Here is a 25,336-nt window from a genome sequence, read left to right as displayed (position 1 = left end):
CCACTACTGCATCGGGAACCCCATCACAGGAGAGCTGGTGTGTAAAGGCAGTGCCCTCGACTTTGGGTCCATCCCTTCAGGCGCCTTCAAAACCGCCATGTTCTTCGTCGGGATCTCTTTGCTGCTGATCGTGGGTACAATTGTTTGCTTTAGTTTGTTCTTTTTCTGCAACTCGGGCAGTGTGTATAAGATCTGCGCATGGATGCAGCTGGCAGCCGGTGAGTGCAACATTTTCCTGAATTTGAGGGTTTTTTAATGACATAAACATTGATAACAATATAATAAAATATTAAACCATCAATGTACACATTTAATTATATTATTGTCACAATTATGTTCTGTTCAGTTGTTTCTGTCATGTCTGTATTAGTTGGTCTCTGATTAGTTCATCTCTGTCCAGCTGTTCTGTTGAGTGTCTTCATTGAATATGTGTATAAATACTCTCTGTGTTCATGAATATGTGTATTAATACTCTCTGTGTTCATGAATATGTGTATTAATACTCTCTGTGTTCATGAATATGTGTATTAATACTCTCTGTGTTCATGAATATGTGTATTAATACTCTCTGTGTTCATGAATATGTGTATTAATACTCTCTGTGTTCATGAATATGTGTATTAATACTCTCTGTGTTCATGAATATGTGTATTAATACTCTCTGTTCTGTTCATGAATATGTGTATTAATACTCTCTGTGTTCATGAATATGTGTATTAATACTCTCTGTTCTGTTCATGAATATGTGTATTAATACTCTCTGTGTTCATGAATATGTGTATTAATACTCTCTGTGTTCATGAAAATGTGTATTAATACTCTCTGTGTTCATGAATATGTGTATTAATACTCTCTGTTTTCATGAATATGTGTATTAATACTCTCTGTTCTGTTCATGAATATGTATATTAATACTCTCTGTGTTCATGAATATGTGTATTAATACTCTCTGTGTTCATGAATATGTGTATTAATACTCTCTGTGTTCATGAAAATGTGTATTAATACTCTCTGTGTTCATGAATATGTGTATTAATACTCTCTGTGTTCATGAATATGTGTATTAATACTCTCTGTGTTCATGAATATGTGTATTAATACTCTCTGTTCTGTTCATGAATATGTGTATTAATACTCTCTGTGTTCATGAATATGTGTATTAATACTCTCTGTGTTCATGAATATGTGTATTAATACTCTCTGTTCTGTTCATGAATATGTGTATTAATACTCTCTGTGTTCATGAATATGTGTATTAATACTCTCTGTGTTCATGAATATGTGTATTAATACTCTCTGTGTTCATGAATATGTGTATTAATACTCTCTGTGTTCATGAATATGTGTATTAATACTCTCTGTGTTCATGAATATGTGTATTAATACTCTCTGTGTTCATGAATATGTGTATTAATACTTTCTGTGTTCATGAATATGTGTATTAATACTCTCTGTGTTCATGAATATGTGTATTAATACTCTCCGTGTTCATGAATATGTGTATTAATACTCTCTGTGTTCATGAATATGTGTATTAATACTCTCTGTGTTCATGAATATGTGTATTAATACTCTCAGTTCTGTTCATGAATATGGGTATTAATACTCTCTGTGTTCATGAATATGTGTATTAATACTCTCTATTCTGTTCATGAATATGTGTATTAATACTCTCTGTGTTCATGAATATGTGTATTAATACTCTCTGTGTTCATGAATATGTGTATTAATACTCTCTGTTCAGTTCATGAATATGTGTATTAATACTCTCTGTGTTCATGAATATGTGTATTAATACTCTCTGTGTTCATGAATATGTGTATTAATACTCTCTGTGTTCATGAATATGTGTATTAATACTCTCTGTTCAGTTCATGAATATGTGTATTAATACTCTCTGTGTTCATGAATATGTGTATTAATACTCTCCGTGTTCATGAATATGTGTATTAATACTCTCTGTGTTCATGAATATGTGTATTAATACTCTCTGTTCTGTTCATGAATATGTGTATTAATACTCTCTGTTCTGTTCATGAATATTTGTATTAATACTCTCTGTGTTCATGAATATGTGTATTAATACTCTCTGTTCTGTTCATGAATATGTGTATTAATACTCTCTGTGTTCATGAATATGTGTATTAATACTCTGTGTTCATGAATATGTGTATTAATACTCTCTGTGTTCATGAATATTTGTATTAATACTCTCTGTGTTCATGAATATGTGTATTAATACTCTCTGTTCTGTTCATGAATATGTGTATTAATACTCTCTGTTCTGTTCATGAATATGTGTATTAATACTCTCTGTGTTCATGAATATGTGTATTAATACTCTCTGTGTTCATGAATATGTGTATTAATACTCTCTGTGTTCATGAATATGTGTATTAATACTCTCTGTTCTGTTCAGTCCTTGTCGGTTATTGTTCATGTGAACGTGGTCATTCTCTTCCGAGTTCGTTATTTGATTAAAAGGATTACCATTTCATTCGTCGTGCGCCTTTCTCAAGCACCTAACCGTGACTTTATTATAGGATATTATATTATATTATTATATTAGGCCCCCAAAAGTATTTGGACATATTTTCCTAAAAACATCACTTTTTTTATTATATATGAAATATCAATCCAAGTGGCATTATTTTGTTTGTTTGATTTGTTTTTGATTTAAAGTGATTGATTTTTCATTTATTATTTTATCTAATAGAATAACATTGTTATTTTTAAATGTGTCTTAAGTGCAGTGTTATTTTTTTAAATTATTTATCAGTTTTTTCTCAAGATTTCTACTTTTTAAATATTTCAGTTTTATTTCATTTATTTTTTAGTACTTCAACTTCAACTACATTTTATTTCAGTTAGTTGACAAGGCAACATTTCAGATTTTTCATTTAAGTTTTTTTTTATGTTTTTCAAAAATGATTTGTTTATTGCAGCTTTATTTCAACAATCAAAAACAAACATCTTTGACAGATTGTTTATCATTAACAATACAATGAGTGTTACTGGCATATGAAAGTTATGATAAAGTACTATCAAACTCATCAAATGCTTTAAAGTTCAGTTGGATTCTCAAGGCTGAATTGAAGGTTGTATGAAATGCATGAGTTTCCTCAGGACTTCAGCACCCTGGATAGTTCCTCATCTTAATGACAGATTAGACGTGCTGCTTTATTAGTATATTAGTGGAATATATTTGTGCTGTGTTGCGAAATATAATGCTTTAAGCCTTGTCCTATCTAATGAAGTTCTCACTGAGGACACAGATAACCCTCCCATCACACCATATTACATAACAATGCATTTGCAATGCATACTCATTAAAAGAAAGTGAGTGTGAAACTGAGAGAGAGTGTGTGTAAAGCAATATCCAACGCAGCACCAGCTGCCCTGCAGAGAGTGTATTGTCATATGAATAATAAATGATGAGTTAAGTGCCGCTGAAGTTGCCAGGCAACAGTCCCAATGCAAAGTATTTCTGGTAGTCAAGAGTATTTTTGACAACAATAAAAAAGGGAAATCAAGGTCATGCTTTTTCTCCAGTGGATATTTTTCAGAGTGGGTTTATTTTTAAAATTTCCTTTGCTGTATAGACTCAAACATTAAAGTATACAGTAGTTACTGAACATTTTTTCACAATTGTCTAAAGACATATTTAATAATAATTATCAAACTATTTGGAGTTAGGAGTTTGGGGGAATCTCCTGTTTTTTTCTGGCACTGTTTGGGAAGAATACCCTTTTAAAATATCTAAATTAAAAACATATCTGCCTTTTATTGAGCAATAAAATATTGTTGTTTTCTGAATATAATGGCTATGATTCAGCTTTTATACAGTGGTGCACAGAATTATTGGTACCCCTGGTAAATATGATCAAAAATGCCTGTAAAAAATAAATCCGCATTGTTTATCCTTTTGATCTTTCATTCAAAAAATGCGCAAAAATCGAACCTTTCATTGGAGTAAAAGAATTGAAAGTGGGGGGTGAATCACATTATAAAATAAACGCTTTTCTCCAAAATACGCTGGCCATAATTATTGGCTCCCTGTTATTAATTACTTTTTGTAACCTCCTTTTGCCAAGATAACAGCTCTGAGTTTTCTTCTATTATGCCCGATGAGTTTGGAGAACACCTGACCAGAGATCAGAGATCATTCCTTCATACAGAATCTCTCCAGATCCTTCAGATTCACAAGTTCATGTTGGTGCTTCTTCTCACCCCACTCATTTTCTATAGAGTTCAGGTCAGGGAACTAGGACGTCATGGCAGAAGCTTCATTTTGTGCTCAGTGACCCATTTTTGTGTTGATTTTGATGTTTGTTTTGGACCGTTGTCCTGATGGAAGATCCAACCACGACCCATTATAAGATTTCTAGCAGAGGCAGTCAGGTTTTGATTTTTTATCTGTTGATATTTGCTAGAATCCATAATACCATATATCTGAACAAGATGTCCGGGACCTCCAGCAGAAAAATAGGCCCACAACATATAAGATCCAGCAGTATATTTAACCGTAGGCATGGGGTGCTTTTTATCCCTGTTTGCACCAAACACATCTGGAGGGTTTGCTGCCAAAAAGCCCTTTTTTAGTTTCATCTGACCACAGAACCCAGTCCCTTCTGAAGTCCCAGTCGTGTCTGACAACTGGATATGCTGGAGTTTGTTTTTGGAGGAGCGAGGAGGATTCTTGAAACCCTCCCGAACAACATGTGTTGATGTAGGGGTTGTTTGATATATTTTTTAGGCTTTCTGACCCCAAGACTCAAATAATCTCTGCAGTTCTCCATCTGTGATCCTTGGAGAGTCTTTGGCCATTCAAACTCTCCTCCTCACCGTGCATTAAGACAATATCGACACACGTCCTCTTCCTGGCCAACATGACATCATGACTTTGCGTAAACATACACGCCACTTTCAAGTCAAGTGGCGTGTTATCTATACGCATTTTTAGCTATCCGCATGTATGTCCACGCCGAAACGAACCGTCATCTTCCGCGTGTATGTCGACGCCGAAACGAACCGCCATCTTCCGCGTGTATGTGTACGCCGTTAAATGTCCGAGTGATTCCGCGTGTATGTGTACGCCATTAAATGTCCGAGTGATTCCGCGTGTATGTGTACGCCATTTAATGTCCGAGTGATTCCGCGTGTATGTGTACGCCGTTAAATGTCCGAGTGATTCCGCGTGTATGTGTACGCCGTTAAATGTCCGAGTGATTCCGCGTGTATGTGTACGCCGTTAAATGTCGAGTGATTCCGCGTGTATGTGTACGCCGTTAAATGTCGAGTGATTCCGCGTGTATGTCTACGCCATTAAATGTCCGAGTGATTCCGCGTGTATGTGTACGCCATTAAATGTCCGAGTGATTCCGCGTGTATGTGTACGCCGTTAAATGTCGAGTGATTCCGCGTGTATGTGTACGCCGTTAAATGTCGAGTGATTCCGCGTGTATGTCTACGCCATTAAATGTCCGAGTGATTCCGCGTGTATGTGTACGCCGTTAAATGTCGAGTGATTCCGCGTGTATGTGTACGCCGTTAAATGTCCGAGTGATTCCGCGTGTATGTGTACGCCATTAAATGTCCGAGTGATTCCGCGTGTATGTGTACGCCGTTAAATGTCGAGTGATTCCGCGTGTATGTGTACGCCATTAAATGTCCGAGTGATTCCGCGTGTATGTGTACGCCATTAAATGTCCGAGTGATTCCGCGTGTATGTCTACGCCGTTAAATGTCCGAGTGATTCCGCGTGTATGTGTACGCAGTTAAATGTCGAGTGATTCCGCGTGTATGTGTACGCCGTTAAATGTCGAGTGATTCCGCGTGTATGTGTACGCCGTTAAATGTCGAGTGATTCCGCGTGTATGTGTACGCCATTAAATGTCCGAGTGATTCCGCGTGTATGTGTACGCCGTTAAATGTCGAGTGATTCCGCGTGTATGTGTACGCCATTAAATGTCCGAGTGATTCCGCGTGTATGTGTACGCCATTAAATGTCCGAGTGATTCCGCGTGTATGTGTACGCCATTAAATGTCCGAGTGATTCCGCGTGTATGTGTACGCCGTTAAATGTCGAGTGATTCCGCGTGTATGTGTACGCCATTAAATGTCCGAGTGATTCCGCGTGTATGTGTACGCCATTAAATGTCCGAGTGATTCCGCGTGTATGTGTACGCCATTAAATGTCCGAGTGATTCCGCGTGTATGTGTACGCCATTAAATGTCCGAGTGATTCCGCGTGTATGTGTACACCGTTAAATGTCCGAGTGATTCCGCGGTTATGTGTACGCCGTTAAATGTCCGACTGATTCTGCGTGTATGTACACGCCGTTAAATGTTCGAGTGATTCCGCGTGTATGTGTACGCCGTTAAATGTCCGAGTGATTCCGCGTGTATGTGTACGCCGTTAAATGTCCGAGTGATTCCGCGTGTATGTGTACGCCATTAAATGTCCGAGTGAATCCGCGTGTATGTGTACGCAGTTAAATGTCGAGTGATTCCGCGTGTATGTGTACGCCATTAAATGTCCGAGTGATTCCGCGTGTATGTGTACGCCATTAAATGTCCGAGTGATTCCGCGTGTATGTGTACGCCGTTAAATGTCCGAGTGATTCCGCGTGTATGTGTACGCCATTAAATGTCCGAGTGATTCCGCGTGTATGTGTACGCCATTAAATGTCCGAGTGATTCCGCGTGTATGTCTACGCCGTTAAATGTCCGAGTGATTCCGCGTGTATGTGTACGCCATTAAATGTCGAGTGATTCCGCGTGTATGTGTACGCCATTAAATGTCCGAGTGATTCCGCGTGTATGTCTACGCCGTTAAATGTCCGAGTGATTCCGCGTGTATGTGTACGCCATTAAATGTCGAGTGATTCCGCGTGTATGTGTACGCCATTAAATGTCCGAGTGATTCCGCGTGTATGTCTACGCCGTTAAATGTCCGAGTGATTCCGCATGTATGTCTACGCCATTAAATGTCCGAGTGATTCCGCGTGTATGTGTACGCAGTTAAATGTCGAGTGATTCCGCGTGTATGTGTACGCCATTAAATGTCCGAGTGATTCCGCGTGTATGTGTACGCCGTTAAATGTCCGAGCGAAACGAAGCAAAATGCATATCTACATCTGGGGAGCGATATTTTTTTTCCTATGATGGTAGGGGAAGACTCATAAATGGTATTAACCCCAGTGACGGGTAGGTTTAGGGACGGGGTTGGGGTAGGTCATATATTTATATATACAGTGGTGTAACGTTAAGTCAACGGCGTTGATAAACACGCTGAAAAGTGATTATGCATGTTGATAGCACGCCAAAAATGGAAATACGAATTGGCGTGTCATACATACGCCATTTCTGTCCTGGCAGATTCATAACACATCTTTAGTTGATTGGAACTTCATAATTATTGCCCTGATGGTCAAAATGGGGATTTTCAATTCTTTAGCCATTTTCTTACAGCCACTTTCTCTTTTGTGATGCTCAACAAACTTTTGATGCACATCAGAACTATATTCTATAGTTTTACTCATTGTGATGGATGATTAAGGGAATTTGGCCTTTGTGTTTCCTCATATTTAAACTCCTGTGAAACAAGAAGTCATAGCTAGACAATTTAATGTTCCGAGTCACCCTGGTGTGCTAAAAAAGGGTAAATATTAATGGGAATATACTTCAGAGATATTTTACCAATAATTGTGGCCAACGTGTTTTGTAGAAAAACATTTATTTCATAATGTGATTTCCCCCCCACTTTCAATTATTGTACTTCAATGAAAGGTTAGATTTTTGCTATTTTTTTAAACGAAAGATCAAAATGCTAAACAATGCAGATTAATTTTTTTACAGGCATTTTTGACCGTATTTACCAGGGGTACCAATAATTCTGACCACCACTGTAGCTCAATAAACAGAAAATACGTTTTGCTAACCCTTGTAAAAACACTACATTTTTTTGAATGCTCTCCAAGGCTGCAATTGTTATTATGAACTTTCGGCAGCTATTACTCTATCACGGTCTTCATTCTATTCTAATATGATAATTTGCTGCTCAAGAAACATTTCTTCTTATTATTATTATCAATGTAGAAAACTGTGAAACATTTTTTTCAAGATTCTTTGATGAATAAAAACTTCAAAAGAACAGCATTTATTTGAAATAGTAATTATTTTACTGTAACATTTGTGTATCTTTGCTGAATAAAAGTATTAATTTCTTTAACATCTTGCTGAGCCGGAACTTTTGAACGATCCCAAACTAAACCGAAGCTGAAAACCTGAAGCAGCCGTTGTGTGTCAGACTCAGACAACGCAGAAGTGGCGTTTCTTTCCTGAATGAATCAGTTTTGAATGAATGATTGAAGGACATTTCGTCAACTATTGGCGTAACAACGTAACCTGAGGAAAAGGTCAATGAAAATTTCTGTCTATCTGTAACAGGCAAACACAAACGAGTGATTCAAACAGGGAAAAGTGCAAAACGCCGCGTAGCCAATCCAATTTGAGGACCGGAACAAATGTTGTATAGCCCATATTTCCAACACAAAAATGTAAAACTTAAATATAAAAAATCTTTTTGTTATATTTATCTGACTGGGTATCTTTTTCGTATTCAGCGACTTGCATGGTGGTAGGTTGTATGATCTACCCGGACGGCTGGGACTCAGAGGAGGTGAAGAGGATGTGTGGGCAGCGGACAGATAAATACACACTGGGAAACTGTACGGTGCGCTGGGCGTATATACTGGCCATCATCAGCATCATGGACTCCCTCATATTATCCTTCCTGGCCTTCGTACTGGGAAACCGGCAAGACAAACTGCTGCCAGAGGACTTCCAGGTGGAGGGGAAGAAAGGTATGCTCTGAATCCAGAAGACTTGGATATGTTACTAAAATGATTGACTGTGGAGGAAAGACTGTCACACTGCAGGTTTAAAATAGCATCGGCGGGAGCAAGCAGGTATCTTGTGTCGTTTCTTTTTTTTAGCAATGACAATGTCCAAAGAGACGTAGGCCCAGTCCCAATTCGCCTACTTATACTACGCCCTAAAAGAATGTACTCTTTTTGTGAAGAAAAAGTACATACTTTTGAGTGTGTAGCAAAAAAGTAGGCGAACTTTGGGACATACTATCACGTCATCTTTAACGGACAGATCTGTCACGCATCCTGTCACTGTAAACTGCCATGTCAATCATCCTGTCACTGTAAACTGCCCTGTCAATCATCCTGTCACTGTAAACTGCCCTGTCAATCATCCTGTCACTGTAAACTGCCCTGTCAATCATCTCGTCACAGTTAAAATCCTCCATTCAATCTAATTTCATTTCCTACTGTTTCGTAGAGAAATGTAGTCGCACGTTTATCTGCCAGTCGTGGGTCTTTCATGCGGAGACTCTACTCATGTGTTTGCAATTTGAATATAATGCATTTAATGGCTAAACGTATCTTTACAAAAGTACACAATGCTGCTGCAGATGCAATATAATGTAGACAACGTTGAATAAATACATTTTCGTCAGGTTAAATACTGATAATTAAAGGGGAACTTGGCAACTATTTCAACTTAATAAAACCGTTTAAAATAATTTGGATGGTTTAATAACCTGTTCTGGTGAGAATGGTGACTTTCCCCGCTCCCCCCAAGTTTCCAGGCGGAAACCCAACCTTGCAACATGAGGACTAACGTCCCGGTAAGTTGGAAATAGGAAGTCTAGTGAGAAGCGAGAACGAGCCAGACACACAAACTGCTTTACGGCAATTTGACATAAACACACACGCCGTCCTCAATGCGTATGATGTATTACCCACCTCGGTAGACACACTCCACGCGATAAAGTTGGGCGGCTCCGATAATAACAAATGCACATGAGCAGCGATAGAAAGAGGGAGGAGGGGCCGTAAGTGAGTTTTTTACGACAGTGTTGTGAAATATACGCCTCACAGCTGTAGGGGGAGCTCTCTGAGAAAACATGCGGCAACAAAAGTGAAAATCAGCGAAGAAATAGCTAGAGTTGCCGAGTTCCCCTTTTAGCACTCAAACCCCTTTATCTAAATCTCTCTACATAACCGCCGGACTCGCGCGTCCTCCATGTCTGTAGTTTTTTTTTTAACACTTTTCACTTGTTTGTAGTTCTAACCAAATCCTCGTCCAACGCGCGATGGGTTGTGGGCAATATTGGCCGTTATCCAGAGCCCGTCTTACGGAGAGCCTTGGCACTTCCTATTAGCCCCATTGTATATAATCTCGGTTGCAGTTCCATTAGAGTTCCACTGGGGGTGATCGCGGGCGAGTGCAGAATGAATGGGAGTCTATGGAGCTAGACGGCTAAATGTATCCCTTTCTCCTGCTTGTCATTGAATCAACGTAGATTTTATTGTTGATTCCGCAAATTCAATATAGATTATAGTCCAAAAGTCGAATGAACGAGTACTTATGTCCTTTCGATTTCTTACAGGTTAGGTCGTTGTTGGCCGGAACACGCTAGCATTCTGCGATTATGTGACGTCATCACATTTTTGAACGGATTTTTAGATCAGATAAGTGAACTTAAAAATGCAATTTTCAGCTGAGTGTAATAACTTAGTCCCCCCTTTTGAATGCAACTTTCAAATTACTTGACAAAAAATTACATCCTTAGAAAAGTGGATTTCTGGGGGTGAAACCCCATAGACTCCCATTCATTCTGCACTCGCCTGCTAGCGCCCCCGCATGGACAGAGACGTGTTACTGCAGCCAGTCCAGAAACCGGAAGTATAACCAGACAGTGCCAATTCTCTTCTATTAGACATTCTCTGGTGTGCATCGATCTGCACTTCGGATTCTGACCGGATATAGTAGACCATCCGGGTATCTTTGCAACACTCATTTCAACATACTACGATTTGGGACGTACTAATTCTATTTTCGAATACTATTTAGGACGGATAGTATGCGATTCGGGACTGGGCCGTAGCCTACTGAATGTGCATATAGGATTACTTTTTGCTCTCTATAACGTTCACAGCAGTTCTCTGTAATCACAGAACACACTTCAAGCGTGCAGTGCTAGTAAAAATAATTGTATTATCCGCGACGGATTTGTGCACCTTTCATTAGTGTGATTATTCACTTGAACAACTCTTATTTATTATTACTCAACTATTATTTCTCATACACTGAGGTGAAAGTTGTTGATAAACTAATATAACTGTTATTTTCTCTCTTTAGAGGAAGCATGAAGACTTCTGCACATCATCAGGCTCTACAGACCACTTTCTGTCCATCTCTGAAATATGAAGAACAATAATCCTCAAATAATCCATTTGTGTCTGTAAAAGGTTATTACCACCTTTTAGGTTTACTCAGACATTTTTAATATATAAACTACATAAATGTGTTTTATATTGTGAGACCAAGGCCAAATTGAGGTATTTTGTTAAGAGCATTTGTTTACAAAAAGTCACTTTGCGTTTAGTAAAAATTAAATCAGTAAACCAGAAAGAACTGAGCTGATTTTTATTTATATGGTGTGGATTTTCATCCATAGCAGTGACTCTGCTAATACTCTGCTAATATTTTTAATTCGTTAACTCGTTCAGTGGCTTTTTCTGCTAGTTACATCGTTTATGGGGCGATCACACTGCACTTCATTCCAGCCACCTTCATTCATACACATGTGAATGCTGGAGACCAGAAACACAAGCCAATGTGAAGTAGTTTTGCACTTTGCTGCATTCCAAAACACAAGCTTGGTGAACTTTGACCTGTGTATCACGTGTGACCAATAGAAGAATCATACGGCATAGATCAGGGATGGGCAACTTCAGTCCTTCGGTCCTGAGCTCTAACCCTAATCAACACACATGAACAAGTTTAGCATGATGTGGTTCATTTACAACAAAACAAAAGAAAACAATGACTTTATCTCCAAAATAAAAAAAATATATTGCATGACATTGTGAAATTGGACAAACTCTGCCTATTCTTTCTTTACAAATTGTAATGTGTGAAAAGGATTGTGGGCGATTGGATGACACGAACGATACACTTAATGTATCCTTCAAAACAGGCAGAATGAAGAATGTGAAGCGAAGTGTCCTAATAATTTACTCACCCCAATGCCATCCAAGATATCCATGTCTTTCTTTCCTCAGTGGAAGAGAAATTAAGTTTTTTGAGGAAAACATTTCTGGATTTTGCTTCGAATAATGGACTTCAACGACAACCAGCGTTTTGAAGTCCAAATCAATGCAGTTTCAAAGATCTTTGAAGTGCTTCAACGGACTGTGCACGATTGCAGCTGAGGAAGAGAGTCTTATACAGAGAAACGATAGGCCATTTTCAAAAAAACAAACAAAAAAACATATATATATATAGGCTATATACTTTTGAAGGCTCAAAGGTTATTTGAAGGTCAGGCTCGATATCGCCGGCGTCGGCGAAAGTACCGCACCACTCGACCGTGTGAAGGAGGATAGTTCAAATTGTATTGGTCGCTTTGTAAACAGTGGGGCGGTACTTCCGCCGGCGCCCGCGACATCGACAGTGACCTTTCAACGTGATGACGTAGTTCCCGGCTCGTTGCAGATCAGCTCAATCCGAACTCATCTCAATTTGGCGCGATCTCACAAAGTTCTGATATAATCAATGAAGCTGACTGCACAATGAATCTCTTATTTAGCCTACATATTATAATGTCTACACTTTGTCATAAGTTAACTTATAATGAGAGGATTCGTGAGCGTGCACTGGAAAAAAAATCCGGTGTTTTGAGCGGTGAGCGGATTAAAAACGTCTCATTTGGCCATTGCTTTCAGGAACTCAACTGATATGTTTGTTATTGGCTGCACTGCTCAACGCTGCAAAAACACATTGTAAATAGAAACCTTTGACCGAGCACAAACACCAAATCAGTCTCGCTAATATATGCTATTATTATGGAAAAAACTGATCCTAGACCAGTAGTTATGGGCAGCTTTTTTCCCCTCTAAAAGCAATCAGAAGCAGCAGCAGTCAGTGGTTTGAGTGAGAATATTCCAGGAGCGTGCAGTGGAAAAAAATTCCGGTGTTTTGAGCGGTGAGCGGATCCTAACTTAAAAACGTCTCATTTGGCCATTGCTTTCAGGAACTCAACTGATATGATATATTTTCCTGTCAACTAAGAGACAATCACACACGTGTTTCCCCACAATAACAACAAAACAGATCTACCTTTGTTCAAGAACCCTCTATCAGTGCTGCTCAGAATCTCCTTCTGGTAAATGGCATTATTAATAATATAAACCTATACCCGTGTTATTATCATTCTGTGAAGACATGAAAGCACTAGCTCGCTTTACGACGTAGTGTTCCATGAACTAAAATGTACATGCACTTCATTTATTCAGAAATGAAACGGGACACGCTGTTATTTTGCGATATGAAACAAAATTGCAAAGTTGATCATTAACACTTTACATTAAGGCCTCATTTGTTAACATTAATTAATGCATTAACTAACAATGATCAATATATCTGTACAGCATTAATTAGCCTTGTTAATGCTAGTTAATAATGTTCATGTTCGTTCACAGTGCATTAACATTAAAGGATACAACTTTGGATTTTAATAATGTATTGTTCATTGTTAGTTTGGTAACAAATGAAACCTTATTGTAAAGTGTTAATGTTAATCTATACTACAAATACTTCGATGTCCCAAAAGCCATTTCAAAAACTTTATTTAAAGTTACTACAGAAACAATTTTAGTTCAGTGCTGAACAAGCAAAAGCAGAGAGACATTCATGAAAACGGAGAGCAGAGAAGCAGATGATGTTTGTGATGTGGTAAAAGGTCAAACGAAACTGGCTTATCCAAGAGAGAGCGAAGGCCTTTCAAAGTTAAACTAGGACTTCATCCAGAGACAAAAACTAATATTGTCTATAAAACGAAGCAACAAGAAAAAGCATAAAAAGATGCACAGATCATTGCAGATTCATATCAAGGCATCTCTGAATCAGTGATTCTTAAACAGTTTTCTTAAGCCATTCATTTATAACAAAACTGTACACAAATAACGGGGCTTAAGACTGTACAACACTGATCGTGTGACGAACCAACTCTTTGGTATGAGTATGTACAAAATTTGAAATGTTCTCATTGATTTTAGATTATGCAACTCAAAAAAACCTTGATCCCAAAACTCCTCCCTGGCATTCACATATTAAATGTCATTATTACTGTTATACAATGAGTTATTCTAACCATGATAGTCCTTTATGGATTTTGTGACATAAAAATCAAAATGGAGAAATTCTAACCTTTTATTTTTGCCCTTTGTGGTAAAAATACATGGGTGTGTTTCTCCTGCACTGTACAGTAGCTCACATTCAATTTGAAGACCCTCAGAACTTCAAAAATGTCCATTCATGCTCCCTTCATTCAGACATTGATGTAAAACCCTCTGAGAAGATATGGAAAACAGTTTGAAGGAACATGTGATTAGCAATCGTTTCTTAATACAGTGAAGAAAAACTACAATCAGCTACTGAGTCCGTTTTACTCCAAACACTCTTGCTGTTAAGAAAATGGACACTAAGTTGACAAAGTCCAACCTGTTGAGAAGATAAATCAATCCTGACACGTTTCAAACCATCCTGTGATGTGACGGAAATTGATAGAAAAGTGATTGTTAGATAAATCAGCAAGAGCACGGACCACTGAAATGACGGTACACTCAATTTATACTCATTACGTAAAAAAGCAACGACGACTTGCAAACTGGATTCAGATTAGATCTGCTTGACCGGACCTTCTCATCCTTGCGGCTAATATCTGCCAGGACACCAGGAACGGCTCTTAACACAGCGTCTGTCAGTGGTGAGGATTCATGAGTTCAAAGAAGTGTGTGTGTGTGTGTGTGTGTGTTGTTTGGAGGGTTTTAGCCACTACGAGGCGATCCAGGAGTGACGGAGGCACTCGGCAGCCGTGGCTCTTTTCTCTGGGATGAGGTCTAACATCGGGATGAGGAAGTCCGCGAAATTCTGGGCTTCGTCTCGGGCCCACTCGTACTTTTCCACCAGCACGTCCTGTAAACCCCACGGTTTCAGCTTAGTAATGTGCCTTAGGTCACCTAGCACACAAATAAATAGATGGACACATGCAATTAAAAGTTAAAGTGAGAACTATCAGTTTCTACACAGCGACATTACGCACACTCAAAAAAATGTACACACTCATCCCATTAATGGCAGCGCTGACATACCTCAATCAATCTATGACATTCACACAAAGCTACTGAACACTGTGAGCAAGTTTATCAAGTAAGTGAAACGCATTAGCTGAGCAATTACTCATGACAAGTGTCTGTTGACAGATGTACCTTTCTTGGTGAAAAATTCCTTGGAATATTTGCCATTCATGATGAGTTTACGAGGAATCTTCCCCAGCAGCTCAATAATCAACGCGATGTGATCTGTTTACAAGAGAAACAGAGAAAAGATGGGTTAGATGACATTAGATGGAACTTTTAAAACTATTGACTTGAATTGTTCCGATAAAACTGTCATCTATGATCCCACCAATTTATGTTTGTCCTTGATTTTAGTGAACATATTTTATTAAGACCAGATATGCCAAGTCCTAATGTACCTGTATGTTAAAGGGTCACTCCACCTCTGGAAAGATGAATGTGTATTTAAAATGGGTAATATATGTAGAAGAAATGTGAAGTTATTTTTGAATTATTTACTTTCTAGACTGAGAAAAGACAGAAAATTTATTTTTGGCTTATGTGGATGAAAGACAACAACTCCCAGAATGCACTTGGTTCGCTGCCCTAGGAGGCCACGCCTACCGGTAACAGAGCGCAGTAGTTAAACAACAAGTCCAGGCTACTAGTGAGTCTCCGTGAGTCTGCCCGAAAATGTGTTTCGAGATCGCCCAAAATGTCCGGGATTCGGCTTTTGCGTTCTACAGTCGCCATTCATCATGTTTACTGTGGCGAGCAGGACGAGTGAAGGCCGTGTGGAGAACGACGCGAGGCCGGTGGCGTGATTACTGAGGAGCGACACCTGTGAGACGCACCGGTCTCGTATCTCTCACGGAGGAGTGGGAATTTTCTTAGCAATGTTAAAACGCACATCAACCGATCACTTGTTTAGCGTTCATGCAAACACTACATTCAGATTCACCAATCAGAATGAATTCAGTTAGATTGAAACAAAAGCTGTGAATGTAAACAATGAATGGCGACCGCAGAAAGCAAAAGCTGAATCCCGGACATGTCTGGGAAAAAGAGGACGGTAACCCCTAAAGTTACTACTCAGCTTTCTCCACAGAACAAGAGCCTGCTAGCTTACCTTCCAAAAAAGATGGCTGACACTATGTGTAATCCCAATCCTCCATAATGCATCCGTCTGCGTATTCAGTGCCTTCGTCCATATTTTTCATAAGGTTTCCGCCGGTGAAATCAAACGCACTGGCACTGATCTGTGATTGGTCTGTTAGCGCATTAGGCCCAGCCCCCTATGGGTGGGTTTGAAAGGGTGAGATCTAGTGCTTGTAGTCTTTACAGAAATCCCCCCCTTTTACACTTCCTCCTACAGTGACATAAAATGACGATTTTTGCATAATTGTAGGAGGACGAGAAAAAGGTAAATAGAGGATTTCTCTCGTCTCAGGGGAAAATGAAAGAGTGTTGCACGACCATTCAATAGTATAACTGTGTTTCGAACAATGGAAAGCTTAATGCAAATGGGTGGAGTGTCCCTTTAAAGAGGGCATAATGGGTCTTTCTGGAGTTTTGAATTTTTTAAAGAGAGCATATTAAGCTGTTTTATAAAGTCTTGATTTTGATTTGTGGGCTCTACTAGAATAGGATTCTATGCTTGAAATGTTCAAAAAACACATTATTTTCCTCATATTCTTCATTGTTGCAGCTCCTCTCTTCCCAGTCTGTCAGCAACGCTCTGTTTAGTTCCTGTCTCTATGAAGCCCCTCCTTCTGATAATCACAGTGTGCTCTGATTGGTCAGCTGGACCAGCGTGTTTGGGGAAATGTCGACCTCAGGATATTAAGTGAATCAAATTGTGGGGTTTTTTTGCCGTCCAGACTTTCAAAAACCCATCTAGATAAAATGTGGACATGCAAGAAATCGGATTTTTGCAGGCGGTCTTAACACAGCTTAGAGGCCGCAACCTCTTCAGCAATTCAACTCCCCAGTGCCACCTCCGTAATGACAGCTCAAATATTACACTGCGCTTGAGAAATGGATGCATTAGGCGTCATTAGTAAACTTGCAATGGCTCTCGTTCAAGTGCTAATTAAAAGGCATAGTGGGATTTGTTCTCCCGATGTGACTGTTTGCTCATGTGTTGGAGCTTTTTGATTCACTGCGGGTCTGGAGAAGTGTGGGCGGAATCCAAACCATGGGGTTCGTATGGTCGTAAAAAAAAAAAGGAAAAGTCATGGAATTTTAAAATAGCAATTTCTAGGACTGGAAAAGTTTTGGAAAAAATAAAGTTTGGGAAAAGTCATGGAAATTTGTTTTACAAATATCTCTCTCTCTCTCATTATGACACGAATGGCTTCACATCAGCATATAGCGTCTGCACTGCACACGGTGATGGGACAGTTGATGGAATCGTCACTTGCTCAATCGGGACAGTGTTGCATCGTCACAAAAGTTTATCATTTGCACGTCTATTTAAGTCTCGTCAATTTAAAAATTAAAAGTTTTTTTAAGCGATTCCAAGCAATATTTTTAATTCAGTGCTCAACTTTTCTGTGCGCTCTCAGTCACATTAAGTTGTGTGTAAGATATTGCGCAAAAATTACTCCAAAATAAAAACACATACAGTACATAGAGCGAGCATTTAGGATTTACCTGAGATTGTAATGTTAAAAAAATATATGCTTTTTAAATTACATTATCCAAAACAATCTTAACGCCCTGGTTTAATTGCTAATATTTTTTAAACAAATTTCAATGACGTTATGTTCTCTGTGTGGGGTAACCTCTGGCACAGTCAAAGCTTAAATTTATTAAAAATAGAAAGCAATTGAATAGTAATTAATTTAAGTTAAGATATATGATAAATTTGAATGTTTTTTTTATACTTATGTTGCATGTATACATAGACTTTCATGGATATTGCCTCAAAAGTCATGGAAATGTATTGGTAAAAATGTGTATGAATCCTGCCAACCTGTGGAAGAATAATTACCTTCATCTCTGGAATAATCCTCTCCGGAGTGAGGCTCAAACAGGTAATCCCCTGTCGCCAGCTCAAAGGCCTGGAGAGACACACATTGAGAAGATGAATGTATGTGTGCACGGACACAGTGTTCCTAGTATCCAATTCTCTAGATGCTAGGTTGCTATCTGAAAGGCCAAACCAACCTTCTCACCCCTGCCCGAACTGAAGCCACCACAACCTGACAAGAGTCTTTCGTTACGCAGCGGGCTTGAAATGCTGATACAGATGAGTTTAACCTCTTTCTGTGGGTCTGACCTTACCGTTCATTACCGTAATAAAATTTTTCATTTCATCAATTTCATTATTTTAACAACATGCTAAAGCAAAACTCTTTTGGAATAAAACTTGAGTATTGGGTCATTACTTTAACACCAAACTCAGTGAAGTCTCCACATGGAAAGCTATTTGTGTCATGGAAAGTAGAGTGCTTTGATAGGATGCTGCTTTATAAAGCAGTTCACAGCAAGGCTGCTCACTTTATTTTGCAAGAGAGACTTAAAACCTTGATGTTTTGAAACGGCACACTTTACCAGTGGAGTTTTATTCCACATATCAACATCAAAAACTGTTTCTTATCAAAAAGTCTTCAAACGCACCATGCACGCTGTGCTCCAGATGTCAGCTGGGGTCCCGTATCCTGATCCAATCAACACCTCTAGAGAGCGATACTGCCGCGTCTGAATATCGTCTGTGAAGTGCTTATGCTGACGATGACAAACGAGAGTTACTTTAGGAGGAACCAACCACTGAAAATCCATGAAGATATCAGCACCTCAATCAGTCAATTCAACTAATGTATCAATCAACAAGAATAAAGGTAAATGATTACAGAATCTTCATTTTTGGCTGGACTATCTCTTTAAATCTCTGACTGAGCTGTTTTTTATTTTGTTATACATGCAAAGAGAACTCCAGACTCACCACCCAGCAGGCGTTTCCCAGGTCAGCGATTTTCACCTGGATCTTATCAGCGTTTAGCGGCTCCAGCGGGTTGAGGAGCAGGTTTCCCGCAGCATTCTTAGCTGCAGTAAAACAGAAGCAGGAGAAAGACAATTTTAGAGTCAATAGCACACACCCCCACACACACACATTCTGGGTCGGCTCTTGTGAGCTTCAGTGTGTTTGCAGATTTATAATGCTCTGTAGGATAAGTTAAGTCTAATAGAAGCAGCTCTCTATTAATCAATATCAGCCATGAAAAATGAGAGCAGCAGAATAAAAACGCTAGAGCACCGGTAACAGGTGAACACCTGTGGTTACACACTCAGACAGACAGAGAGAATGATATATAGATTGACAGACAGACACAGACAAATAGATAGATAGAACGTTCCTAGAACTAATGGTAGAAGTACCCGTTTTATGGCGTGTTCAAACTGCAGGAACTGGGAACGATTTTAGTTCTAGGAACGCCTTTTAGGGGAACTAATTTAACTCCTGCTTCAGAGTAGGGTCTAACCCAACACTATAGGAACTACCCGTGACGTTAGTATACGCTGATTGACCAGCAGCAGCCATTTTTAAAACACAGATTATAGCCTATATGTTTACTCCACAAACTAGCTCTACAAACATGGAAAACAGTGATAGATGGGCCTTTACTCTAAGGAGAAAATCCAACACAACTTGAAACATGATTATGTATTTCTGCTCAGCAAGCGACACTGGTCATCAGGCACATGACAAAACAACAGTGTTTCCCCTACAATGTATTCAGTAGCGGCGCAGCGCCGCCGCTGGATTTTCAGCGCCGCTGCAAAATCGTTCCATGATCAGTAATATCACGACATTCTCTTCATTCACGTACACACCTAAAAACACTGAGACATGGCGACCGGCGGCGCTGCATGCGGTGGCTCTGAATCCACTTGTTAACAAGGAGGAAAGAGCCACATATGGACATATTTTCGATTAGGCTAATGTCACGTTGCCATAAGGGGCCGTTCACACAGCGCGTTTTTTGCGCGTGCAAATTCATTATTTCAAATGCGTCCGGCGCACTCGTTTTTCCAAGCGCGCCTCTGTTCATGGTTGCATAGCAACGACAGACGCCACGGGAGAGCAAGCGCTTGTGGAAAGGAGAAAGCGGTACGAACTGCGCTCTCCATGAGGACGAGGAAGTATCACCTACTGGTCATAGTCCTGATAGTTAACGTTAAATCATATTTAATTTTTCAGATGAGTCTACTAAACTTGTTGGTGTCCTTCAGAAATCATTCTAATATGATGATATGTGATGCTCTTTTCTTTTTTTTCAAAGATTCTTTGATTAATAAAAAGTTAAAAAGAACATCATTTAATAATATTTCACAATATTAGGCTACTGTTTTTTCTGTTTTTTTTTAAATTAAATAAATGCAGGCTAGATGAGCATAAGACTTCTTGCAAAAACAAAAAATACCCCCACAATCATTAAATTACCAAAGAGCCTTAGAGATCTTCTATGAAAAGCCCAGAAAAATTAAGTGCTCACAGATTGGGTGTGGCCTTTCTCATTAAGATAAAATTTTCAATAAATTGTAAATAATCTTTTTCTGGGTTGTGCCGTTTCATTTTTCCCCTAAACAAGTTTTACCAAGCTGAAAATGAACACAAAAGAAAACATGAACAATCCTGTCTAAAATTATAAAATGAAGGTTTCTGTTTGTGACTGCAGTTCAAGGTACGTGCTGCAATAATCATGCCTTGAATCAGTTGATGGTATGTCATATTTGTTTTTCTCAAAATGTCCATTTCTATCCACAAAACTTGCCAGAAGTCATGGTTTAAGGGGTTATTTTAAAAAAATATCTTCCAGGGTGCATGCCCCCGGACTCCACCACGCGCGGCTTGGTAACAACCTCGGGCACGTAACAGCACCGCTGCTGGAAACATTTCTAGGGGAAACACTGAACGATAAAACTTTTTCATATACTGTCTACTTTTTTTGTACATATACTTTATTAGACAGGACAGTTAAACGGATCATAAACAAATGAAGGCGGAGAATGTGAGCGGTGTGTGCTCAGGCTCTGGCGTTCTCAGCGCTGTCAAAATAAAAGTCACAACAACAAGCGCAGCTTGAGCCACAGTTCCTACTGGCGGTGCGAATGCAACCAGGAAAACGGCCCTAGGAGAACATTTAGTTCTCGGGGAACTTCCTATAACTGCCCGGTGCAAAAGACCCTATAGAGAGACAAAACGATAGATAGTACATTATATAAAATGAAAGATAGAATGATAGATAGATACTGTCTATCTTCCAAGAACCACAGACAAAGAGACAGAAAGATAGACAAAACAAACAAACAAATAGATAGACAGATAGAACAATAGATAGAGCAATAGAATAATAAATTAAATGATAGATAGATGGACGGATGGATGATATATATATATATATATACACACACCCATACACATACACACACACACTGTATGTCACAGTGTAATACAATTTCCATTATATATTGTTCACTTAAAACCTAAATTTTGTTTTTCAAGAAGTCGTTTTTTAGTCAAACAAACGTACATAATCTTTATGCGCATTCATGTACACTTGCTCACTGGAGTATCTGAAGTTTATCTTGCCGTGACACAATGTTTGGTGAAATAGAAATACTCTCTCGACTACGCTAGAGTTAAGAACATACACTTATGTGGCTGGGGAAAACATCACCACCTCATTAAACAGAACAAGAAATCTGTCAGAGCAGCCGACCAGCTTTAATAAACTGCTGCTGAGCTCTTGGACAGCTTGGGTCAAGCACTGTTTCTGCTGCGGTTTGCTCTGAGGCCTCTGCATTCAAACATTGGAAAATAGGCTAAATGGCACATATCCAACTAATCATTTTTTTGTGAATTTTTATTAAGGTCTAACTAATGATCTGTTCAGACTTATTCATTATTACCATGCTTGTGAATTAAAAAAAAAATTCCTGACTTGCTTGACAAGAATAAATGTATATTTAATTTACACAGTGAAGACTATGCAGTGTTTTTTTTCCCCATACATTTGATTGCTTTATACATTTTATGTTGTATTTCCTATTTATGCTTGAAAATTTTCAGTTGATCTATTTCATTTATCACTGTTTACTGGTCTTCAGTAAGCTTGAGAGTTTTTTTTTTAGGCTAGTATTAGTTTTTTAAACGATATTGAAAATGGTGATAAGAATAATAAAATTGCAATGGTGTCAAATATTTTGATATCATAAAAACCTTATTTAAATCAAAATAACTATATCATTATCGTGAAATAAAATGACTTATATCGTGATATAAGATTTTGGTCATATCGCCCACCCCTACTTCATTGAAAGTATGTTGTATGTGAACTGTCCCTTTCCTGGATTAATACTGCTATTAAACACCGCAAAATCAGGCTGTTTTAGTATGTTAGCAAAACCAGTTCAGTGTTAGGAGACTCTAGGAAAACACACAGAGGCGGAGAGAGAGGAGGGAGGGGAGTTAGTTAACAGAGAATTAAAGAGAGGGGCGTTCCTCCAGCGAGGGCTCCGCACTGACCGTCCTTCAGGCTCTCCTCCTCTGTGATCGCCTGCGCGCTGGGGTCCACCTCCATGGTGAGGCCCACCTCCGCCCTGGGGCCCTCAACAGAGCCGGAGCCGTTCAGCTCCGCCGTGAGGCTCTCTTGATCCTGCACCCTAGGGCACTGTGACTCAACCATGCCACAAATCAAAGGTCCATTACCGTCTGTGGCGGCAGGGGACGGAGGACTGGGCTCTTTCTCTTCGGTGCCGTTGCATGCTGGGTAAGGGTTAGTAGGGTCGGAGCCCTCGGTGCCGCTGTCGTAGGGGTTCACGGGGGTGTCGTCCTTCATCTGCTGCTGGAGATCGAGGCTCTGCTCGTCCTCAAGGCCCGGGCTGTGACCGTTGACACCGCCTCTGAGCTGAGACCAATCATCTGAGACACAATCTGCAGTGGAAAAAAGTTCAAAAGTTTTGATTTCAATACAATCTCTGAGTCATAATTGATGAAGACAGTAGCTGGAAGCAAGTTTTTTTCATGACGACTGGGATGTGGCTACACTCAGAGAAGAGCAGCAGAGATTCTGCAACACTACAGATATTGCACAAATATTTGCGCCTACTGAGCCGGTTAATAATGATATCATTAATTGCATTAACAACTGCTTTATATTTACAGGTATGTATGCATGTTTGCCTGTGCTTGGACATCAAAGCATTGCTAAGTGGTTGCTAAGGTGTTCTGAGTGCACTGATCTGCGGTTGCTAGGCGCTTGCTTACTGAGGCTAGGTCAAATTATGTTTTTTCTAATTAATTGCAATCTTCATTTGAACGATCTAATAGTTTCTTAAAATCTCAGCAAGTGTAATTCAATTCACAATTACTTTGAAGAACCGGTTCTGTTTAGTGAATCAAAATTATTACGTTGCATGAACGAATGACTCTTTTGAGCCACTCATTTGTATATGGTTTTAAGACAGATTCCCAAACTCAGGAGTTTGACAAATCCTTTACTGAATCTGTTATTGCGGTAACTGAATCAACATCAAGTTCTCATCACTTGCAGTGATGGGAATATTTTAATGTATTACAGGATGTATGGATGAAATAATATATTTATTTATATATATGATGTCAAAGCTGTATTCAATGTCACATGATCCTTCAGAAATCATAGTAAAATGCTGATTTTGTGCTAAATTATTAATTAATATTGGCACTATTATTTTTTAGATACAATTTTAATTTACTTTAATGTTTTTGCTATATTGATTGTATAGCAGTTTAACTGCAGTGTTGTTTTTGTTAAATAAAAAGAAACTAAAACTAGCAAAAATAATTTTTGTTAATTGAAATGCAGCTTAAATAAAATAAAATATAGTTACTACATTTAAAAGCTTAAACTAGAAATTTAGAAAATGAGAAATGATTCCTTGGCAACTAACTGAAATAATAAGTAATAAATAAAATGGTCTAATTGTCATTAGAAAACTATATATAAAACGAATAAAAATGTCGTAAGCACATAACAAAATAAAAAAAAATCTAAATGAAAACTGAAATTTAAAAATAAAAGCTAATTGAAAATATTAATAAATACTACCATAGTATACAATTATTACTAAACACTCACCTTTCATATATATTTTTAAATGAATATCTTTGTAATGTAATAAGTTGCAAGGTTCCCTGTATAATTTGGAGCATTAACTTTGAGAGAATCTTTTTAATACGCAAGCATAATACGCCCAAATGATTCAAAATCAAATAGAGAGCTTGTGAATCAGAATTGAATCAGGAAATGTGTAGCAGCTCTTTTGCTTACTGGCCCAAGTCAAGTCTCGCCTCGCTCTAACCGTACTAATAATCAAGTGTTTGAGTCCTGCATCCCTCACCCAGTGTGCCCTCGGCTGTGATGTCATGCAGTGTGTGACTGCCGGGGACTGATGGGGTGCTGTCGGGCGTCTCCGTTTCATCCTCCTCTTCCTCCTGTCCTCCCTCAGGGCCTTTCTCCAGTCCCTCGATCTCCAGAATCCTCTTCTCCAAGAGCTCAGCCTGACGCTTCTGTTTCTTCTTCATCTTTTTCTTCTTGTTCTTGGACATTTTGGCCATCTGAAGGAGAGAATCTTTTGATTTTTCTGATCTTCTGAACAATCCATTGAGACAAACAATGCAAGAAGAGTTCGAGTTTACACAAGCAGTTGTTTGTATGAGTAACAGATGTGGAAGTCGAGTAAATTAAGTCTCAGTAATTTATTTACGTGTGAATCTGCCGCTGATAAGCAATAAGGGAGACGCTACAAAACTAATCTCAGAGGAACACTCACTTGTTTTGGGGCTGGAGCTGTACTCACTGCAGAGGAGGAAGAAGATGAAAACAGAAGACAACATCAGCATCTTGTTGCGCACAATCAACGTCATGAAAGCTGGACGTTTCTCAGTAGCTACACAGAGTTCAACAGTAGTGCACATGAGCTTCTCCAGAGATTCACACTGTGGGAATGTGTCATCCTTCAGTTGTTTAGAGGAGCACATGAGTCACTGCTCTCCATTTAGAAACATCCCGCAGACTTTACGTCACTCTGAATAATGTATCAATGGAGATGTTCAATGCTGAGCTGTCAGTGGAGGTGAATGG

General features: G+C 39.0%; 2 protein-coding genes across 6 annotated transcripts in view; one reads left to right on the top strand and one right to left on the bottom strand.

Annotated features, from left to right (window-relative positions):
* Positions 1-11,392, top strand: part of lhfpl5a (LHFPL tetraspan subfamily member 5a) — an 11,782-nt gene extending 390 nt beyond the window's left edge. The window contains exons 1-3 of the mRNA XM_077204227.1: positions 1-218; positions 8,628-8,867; positions 11,221-11,392. The exon at positions 1-218 is cut by the window's left edge and continues 390 nt beyond it. Of these exons, the coding sequence (XP_077060342.1) occupies positions 1-218; positions 8,628-8,867; positions 11,221-11,231 (469 nt within the window). The 3' untranslated portion in view covers positions 11,232-11,392. The remainder of the gene's footprint in view (positions 219-8,627; positions 8,868-11,220) is intronic.
* The window catches only part of srpk1b (SRSF protein kinase 1b), a 272,032-nt gene that overhangs the window by 202,544 nt on the left and 44,152 nt on the right, over positions 1-25,336 (bottom strand). For 4 of the 5 annotated variants that reach the window (XM_077204384.1, XM_077204385.1, XM_077204386.1 and 1 more), the window contains 8 exons: positions 25,026-25,051; positions 24,594-24,810; positions 22,738-23,145; positions 19,153-19,253; positions 18,828-18,935; positions 18,199-18,268; positions 15,354-15,446; positions 13,696-15,104 (listed from right to left, as the gene is read on the bottom strand). In XM_077204384.1, coding sequence (XP_077060499.1) covers positions 14,920-15,104; positions 15,354-15,446; positions 18,199-18,268; positions 18,828-18,935; positions 19,153-19,253; positions 22,738-23,145; positions 24,594-24,810; positions 25,026-25,051 — 1,208 coding nt within the window. In that variant the 3' untranslated portion in view covers positions 13,696-14,919. Of the gene's footprint in view, positions 1-13,695; positions 15,105-15,353; positions 15,447-18,198; positions 18,269-18,827; positions 18,936-19,152; positions 19,254-22,737; positions 23,146-24,593; positions 24,811-25,025; positions 25,052-25,336 lie in introns of those variants that run through there. The other variant, XM_077204383.1, reaches the window with a different exon arrangement.

The sequence above is a fragment of the Siphateles boraxobius genome, unplaced genomic scaffold (assembly GCF_051911475.1).
Source record: "Siphateles boraxobius isolate OS27281-9 unplaced genomic scaffold, OSU_SipBor_1 5, whole genome shotgun sequence".
NCBI lineage: Eukaryota > Metazoa > Chordata > Actinopteri > Cypriniformes > Leuciscidae > Siphateles > Siphateles boraxobius.
This window is presented reverse-complemented; position numbering and strand designations above follow the sequence as displayed.